Source organism: Mizuhopecten yessoensis, unplaced genomic scaffold (assembly GCF_002113885.1).
Source record: "Mizuhopecten yessoensis strain PY_sf001 unplaced genomic scaffold, ASM211388v2 scaffold716329, whole genome shotgun sequence".
NCBI lineage: Eukaryota > Metazoa > Mollusca > Bivalvia > Pectinida > Pectinidae > Mizuhopecten > Mizuhopecten yessoensis.
The window spans coordinates 810,125-817,495 of record NW_018480062.1 but is presented as its reverse complement, the minus strand read 5'-3'; the positions used below and the strand labels follow the sequence as shown (position 1 = coordinate 817,495).

The 7,371-nt window shown below is 34.9% G+C and overlaps 1 protein-coding gene across 1 annotated transcript in view; it reads left to right on the top strand.

Moving 5' to 3' along the window:
* The window catches only part of LOC110443164 (peptidyl-glycine alpha-amidating monooxygenase-like), a 31,924-nt gene that overhangs the window by 5,053 nt on the left and 19,500 nt on the right, over positions 1–7,371 (top strand). Inside the window, exons 3-12 of the mRNA XM_021487203.1 lie at positions 445–538; positions 1,288–1,370; positions 2,286–2,363; positions 3,280–3,331; positions 4,036–4,103; positions 4,593–4,676; positions 5,181–5,260; positions 5,800–5,850; positions 6,362–6,414; positions 6,853–7,112. Coding sequence (XP_021342878.1) covers positions 445–538; positions 1,288–1,370; positions 2,286–2,363; positions 3,280–3,331; positions 4,036–4,103; positions 4,593–4,676; positions 5,181–5,260; positions 5,800–5,850; positions 6,362–6,414; positions 6,853–7,112 — 903 coding nt within the window. The remainder of the gene's footprint in view (positions 1–444; positions 539–1,287; positions 1,371–2,285; positions 2,364–3,279; positions 3,332–4,035; positions 4,104–4,592; positions 4,677–5,180; positions 5,261–5,799; positions 5,851–6,361; positions 6,415–6,852; positions 7,113–7,371) is intronic.

Here is a 7,371-nt window from a genome sequence, read left to right as displayed (position 1 = left end):
AAGTGGTCCTTGTTTCTTTCAGAATTAATAAAACCCCAAACAGATATCAGATTTTGTTTGGCCTAACCTCTTCTCCAATATTGTTATTGACTAATAATACTAATTATAAAGGCCTCCACCTGCGCCTACATGTGTGACATTAGGTAATTCTCAGTCTAAATTGTTAATGAGATCACAAACACTTCCATTTCAGACCATTGTAGAGTTCTCTTTATCAGAATTTTAGTTCCTGCAACATGTAAATAATAAGATATATATCAAGGAATTTGAAAAGCAGAAACTATATCCTGTTTGAGGAAGAATGTGGTCCAAACTCTTTTCAATCTCCTGATAAGATCAATTGCAGACTTTGAGCACCCAGCAAGTTTTGCGTTCAAATTCTTCAATTACAATGAGATTGGAATAAGATATTCAAGTAGTTTTTTTTTATTATTATCCCTACAGTCCAGTTTGAGCCCCTTGCTAATGCCAACACAGCTCACCATATACTGTTGTTTGGGTGTTCAGAGCCTTTCAACACACAGGAGGAGGGAGCATGGTAAGTACAGATTCAGGTCTTGGTTGGCTATGTGTAATATTAATGTATTCACATTGTAACATGTGTTAATTTCAGGTACATCTAGGGTATTTTTATGTGTATCATCACATTTTATACTAAATTCACGTTTAAAGCTGACATGTACAGTGCAAGTAAAAAAGCTATCAATTGAGATTTTTAAAAATAATTTTTTTTTCTGGTTTTGAGATCTTCTTCAGTGACTATCTGATCTTCTGGCTATCATTTCTAAGGAAGAACCGACATTCTAGTTTGTCCTTTAAGATAGCATATGACTTAGTAAAAGAGCTATTAGCTTGGTACAAACACATTTGTTTGTGACATTAGGGATGTACACTTTTTTGTGACTTAAAGAATGTTCTTATTTCATTGTTGATGTTCTGTGTGACCCAAAAGGATATTCAGTTTTTCAACCAAATTTGGTTTATAGGGATCAAAAAAGGGTCAAAATTTAGGTTATTGAAATGGTTTATTACTCTATAAGTTCTGGTGAAAATTGGACAACATGGTGGAACAGGTTATAATTCAGGAAAACTTTGGTCAGTTGTGTGTGTGGTGAGTCTTGACCACCAGAAGGTGTTCAGTTTTATTGGCTACAATGATAAGCTGTCACGGACAATGCCTCACTAAATGACAGATGGATTAGTAACAGTTAGGGTCAATAATCACAGCATTCATGTTCCTAATTAATCTGACACTTGTATAACCTAATACCTGTGCTGTGCCCACAGGAGCTGTCGTATGATCTGTCGCGGCGAGGAGCAGATTCTCTTTGCCTGGGCCAGGAACGCCCCAGAGCTGGTTCTTCCCCCAGGTCAGTACTTCACTAGAGCTGTCAGTCAAATGTCAAAACATGTGTCCAGATATATATGTATAGCTGATTTTGTTTATATTCTTAATCTATGAGAGATAAAAAAAAATAAAAGAAATTTTAGAATTTAATTTTCTTGATGCTTTACTACTGTTTCAAAATTTCAGAATTCCATAAGCTACATGTGTATGACTATGCATATTTTTATAACTGTTACTATGTTTCAGAAACCGTTTTTTCTAGAATGCCTAATAGCCTTGATAAAACATTTCTGAAAAGAAAACCATACCTTCAGGGAACTTTTTTGAAAATAAATGAATATGAACAAACGAAATATAATAAACAACACTGTTCTGAGTATAAAAAAAGTGGGGCTAGACTGGTTTCAACAAACAAAATATGATAAACAACACTGTTCTGGTATAAAAAAAAAAAAAAAAAAAAAAAAGTGGGGCTAGACTGGTTTCAACAAACAAAATATAATAAACAACACTGTTCTGAGTATAAAAAAATTAAGTGGGGCTAGACTGGGATTTGAACCCTGGACTTCAGTTTGCTATAGTTTGACTGAAACCAATTCGGCTATCTGGTCAACAGAAGTGTACTTCCAAACAGATATTAAGGGGAGGTTACTGTGTATAGGAAAAATGGCAGTGCAGTGGGACAGGGATCCTAAAACTACAATGTGTATAAATTCATTTGAATTTCAATTGGTAGTTGTGTTTTATTTTAACAGTTATTTGGGTTAAAAGCATAAATTCATGTACATTTTGTAACTAGTTGTAAACTGAAAATAATACAAGTTATACCAGCTCAATGACCTGAGGTGCATGTTAAATGTTTTTTTCAGATCGAGGATAGAAATGTGAATTTTTCACTTTGATATTTAGGTGTATTCTGTTTTGTTGTATTCTACAGATGTCGGATTCAAGGTGGGAGGAGCTTCGAAAGTCAAGCATATCGTAGTACAGATACACTACGCCAAAGCACTGCCGTGTAAGTATACTGGCTTCATTAGCACATCCTCATGGAGTTTGCGAAGCTTCTTGCTATGATAACACCAATTTTCACTCGTATTTCATTCAGAATCACAGGGTCAAATATGTCTAAATCTTTAAAGACTTCATTTCATTGACAATAAGGCCAAGGTTCCTGACGACATCTGGCCTGTAGCTATCAAAGTTGTTAGAAAAATGACCTTGACCACAAGGATTAGATATGCTATAATTTTTAAACAAAGTCTTCACAAGATAGAACCTCAAAGACTTGGGTCGTGATATTTGGCCAGAAAATAGCAGGAATATAAAGTTACAGTTAGCAAGTTTTGCTCCGTTTGGCTGATGCAGTTATACCCTGGTAGCCTTTAAGGACTATGAGCCTCCTTAATTTTCTTTTTAAAAAAAGCAATGTGCAAACCCCATAACAACTGCAAATTTAGCTGTATATACCTATGTATTTTAAGCTGTCTTTTTCATCAAGTGAAAATTCATCCTTTGTTGGTCATTGAATGGTGTCTATGGACCTGTATTCTCACCTGCTATTTAGTACATGATCTTGTAGTTCTTGGTATTATGTTCATTCATCATGTATATAACATCCTTTAATGACCTTAGCTGTTGATAGGATGTTAAACCCTATACAAGCAACCAACCAACTTAATCAGTGTAGTGTATGTAATTACACTGGTATTATGTTATAACGGTATTAGTGTAATTCCACTCTGCCAATATGTAAAATCGATTGTAGTCTGACAGTCTGATTACGACCTCATCATACTGACAATGGTATGGCTTCATGAGATCTCTTAAAACAGTCCAGTCTCTGAACACAAATTAATGTTTATCTCTTTTCACAAATATCAAAGTCATTTAAATTTTTATTCAAATTATATATATTTCTATATCTGTTACAGCATTTCGACCAACTGACCAGTCAGGAATCCGACTTCATCTGACTCAACAACGGTCTGTATCATTTAGGGAAATTTTAATCCTCTTTGAAAATACTGTGAAAATATGCTGAAATTTGAAAGTTTACCCAATAATGTTAATGTTGTATGAAATGAATAAATTATAGTGTTTGGTAAATTCTTTTATAAAAAAGGGATAACAAATAGGCTACCTTGCAGGTCTGTATTTTAATATTGATGGTACAAGGTCAGTGGAGTTACTTCCCTTGTGTTGAACATAGACTTTTGTCCATAGGTTTTCTTAATGCATGAGAACATTTTCTTTATTTTACATTGCGTTTCGTGGAAACAAGTTGTATCTTGTGTATATAACTTTCATACACATTCTGAACATTGTATGTATCTTGATATATTGGCCCCTAGGATTATTTCCAAATATGTCTTACTACATATGTACTAAAACTCTAACACAGTCAGCTAAAACCCTTTTCTAACCTTCCAACATTATCAATAGCAAATTATCTGTGGTCGTTAAATCTTAATTAAATGTTAAGACAAGCTCTGTAAACACATGTACAAAAGCTGTGAATGTCTTGACTACACTTTCAAATAAGATATAACTGCTGTTTCTCCCCTTTTAGACAATTTCAGTGGGTTTTTATAACAAAATGTCTGAAATCTTGCATTGTTTACTTTCAGTGTCTATTATCCTTATATTATAATTCTATAACATCTTCTGTTGGATTTGTTGTTTTGTAGACAAAGATATGAAGCTGGAATATTTCTTCTGCTTGCTTACTCTCTCACCATTCCGCCTAACACAAAAAGTATGTATCTGACTTAAATTTGTAACAACCAATTAAGAGACTCCTTCACCCCTGAAATTTCATAATGTGCTATTCCAACCTTTGAGTTTGAAGTGTTCAAATGTGTCTTCAGGGGTGAATGAGTTAAGCTTATATTCACACCAAGGTTTAGTGTTCGACTTTAAAAAGAAATCAGAAAGTCTGTTCATTGACAATGCTGTGTTATAATATGATATAACAAAACAGTAATATACATTTGTTTGCAGAAATCTTATTTTTACTGACATACCTATACATACCCTTTAACTGAAAACCTTTTTATTTTTACAGAAAAAAAAGTATCTTTTATGACATGCATATATGTATTTCACTTTTTAGAGGAAAGCAATGTACTGTGATTAATAAAAGCCACACTAAATTTAATTTTGAAGAATATTGAAATATTTCTTATGAGGAAGTAAGCCTATATCAACCATGGTACATTAATTTTCTGAATTCTCTTATTTTCAGAAGTCAGTGCCGATATCTCTTGTGGATTTACAGCCTCGGGGAATATATATCCGTTTGGATTCAGAGCACATGCTCACAGTTTGGGTAAGTTATACTGTATAGCAGGAAAGTTGAACCAAGTTTAATATTCACTTTCACTGTGAAAATCTGTATTCACCCAGTGTTAATTTTGCTTTTCACACATATTAACTATATAGTGTTTGGTGTCATGACAAATTTGGCCTCATTAGGAAGAGCATAAAGATGGACAATAAACTTAAGCATATGTGTCCTAGTATACAAATGTACTGTATATGTGTATTAATAAAGTAATGCTGGAGTTTAATCTGTTAACTTGATACCTTTTTTCTAATTTGTTAGATTTCTGTGTTGCTATATTGTGAACAACACGACTGAAATGACGATCATCCTTCTTATTTTAAAGCTTTGTGGATTTATAAACAATAGCATTTATGTTTGGTATCTTAGTTTTTAGATGATTCTCATTTGTAGATTTTGTCATGCAGACAAATTTTTGAAATTCCATCAATAATTAGCCATTAACAGTGGTTAAATATCACTATAACCTAACTTGCTGTTGTCTTTTAGGAAGAGTCATCACTGGTTACCATGTCAACAAGGCAGGCCAGTACAAAATGATTGGCAAGGGCAATCCACAATGGCCGCAGGTAGGTGTTGTGTTAAGGGGAGGTAACTCGTCACAATGGCAACCATTGTAAATCAGAATGTCAGAAATAATAACAAATTGTAGGTTAATTTGATAGAATGTTATTTAGAATATAGCACATTCCTTTCTTGATATCTTCCAATCCCAGTTTTCCAATTATTGGTATTGCACATCCGATCTAATGATTGTTGAGATACATTTTTGCAATACAAATAATAATCAAACCTGAGATTAAGGTTGTAATGGCCATCTGCTGAGTTTTCAGTGCAATTAAAAATTTGATCTTCACTATACGTAAAGAATCAGATAATATGTCTATTTCTGAGTTATGAGATTTAATAATTAGATACTAGGTTTTATGCCCCTTGCATGTACAACTATATTCTATATTTACTGCCTAGTGGTGCAGCACAGAACATTTTAGCCAAGTAACTAATAAATTCAAATCATCAAAGTTTCTTGCAGTATTACAACTACTTTTTTGTACTTCTCATTGTTTTCCAATGATTTTGTAAACATTTTTTTTTTTTTTTATTACAGTCATTTTATCCAGTGTCCAACAAAGTTGTTATCAAGCCAGGAGATAAACTGGTAAGACCTTAACACTTATCATACCTTACATATGGATTACAGAACTCCTTCCTTACCCAGAACCCTTCATACTATGTAAACCGATATAAGCCAGACATCAAGCTTGTGAAGTGGAACTGGGCTGAGTCGATCGTCGGCGGGAACTGGGCTGAGTCGATCGTCGGCGGGAACTGGGCTGAGTCGATCGTCGGCGGGAACTGGGCTGAGTCGAACGTCGGCGACCAGGTAGCTCCGTTGGTAGAGCATCCTTCTCGACTTCGAAGGGTCCCCTGGTTCGAATCCAAGTCTGGCCGTTGCATTTCTCTGTCTTCTGTTACATAATTAAACTGATCATGCATTATCTGAAGGTTGATCAGACCTGAACAGAAAGATTGGTGTCATCATGTCATGATGTTAAGATTAAACCGAATGTACTTGGGTTACAGCTGTATCGTGCTTTGTTTTTTCCTTGTACTTCGCATAGGCGTAGCATGAGGTGCCCGTTTGATATGGTGTTCATTTATGTTTACAGGTGGGACGATGCACATACAATTCTACAGGGAGGATGAAAACTACAGTTATAGGGTAAATATGATTGTACAGGGATTGGATTTAAATTCACCAATCTGTCCAGAAAAAAAATGGCGTTATAAAGGTGTTTGGCGATTATTTGAGAGAAATGTGTAAAGGAATTCTTAAGAAAGTTATATAACTAAATGTTCAAATGTTCTCAGCTTTTCTTCAAATGCATATAATACTTATCTAAATATATATAAATTTATTTGTTATAAAGGTGTTTGGCGATTATTTGAGAGAAATGTTTAAAGGAATTCTTAAGAAAGTTATATAACTAAAGGTTCAAATGTTCTCAGCTTTTCTTCAAATGCATATAATACTTATCTCAATTGTCAATGGCGGTACCAAAATAATGAACAATTGTCGTCTTGGTAGTACAATGACCTGATCTGTGTGTATCTGACAAAATGTATAATTTTTACATGATGATGTGTGTATAATTTTCAGGCCCACAGCAGGGGATGAGATGTGTAACTTTTATATCATGTACTACAAGGAGGTCAGCACACAGATCCCCTTCCCACAGTGCGTTGGCAACAATGTGCCAAGTCTGATCACGAACCTTCCTCCAGGCTCAGATGTACAGCTCCCATACAACGCCACTCTAGAGGCTGCGGCACATGGTCACAGAAGTCACATGCAAGGTCACGAAGACTCGGACGTCGCGCCCAACACAATCGACAAACCAACAGACGGCAGTAAGCCAGGTAATTTGAACAACATTCTGTACAGTGAATATTTACCATCCCGCTTTAAACAAAATGTCTACCCCAGGGAATATGTTCCTGATTATCAACTGGACGACTATTACTCTGATGTAGAATCGCAACGTGGCAGAAAACGGCCACATCAAAGTTTTGATTACTATGGTGAAGCGATGAATAGACTTCCATACATGGGCACTGCAGATGATATGGCATCGCCTGACATTCAAATGAAAAATCGGAATAGGAATAAGGTGTTTGA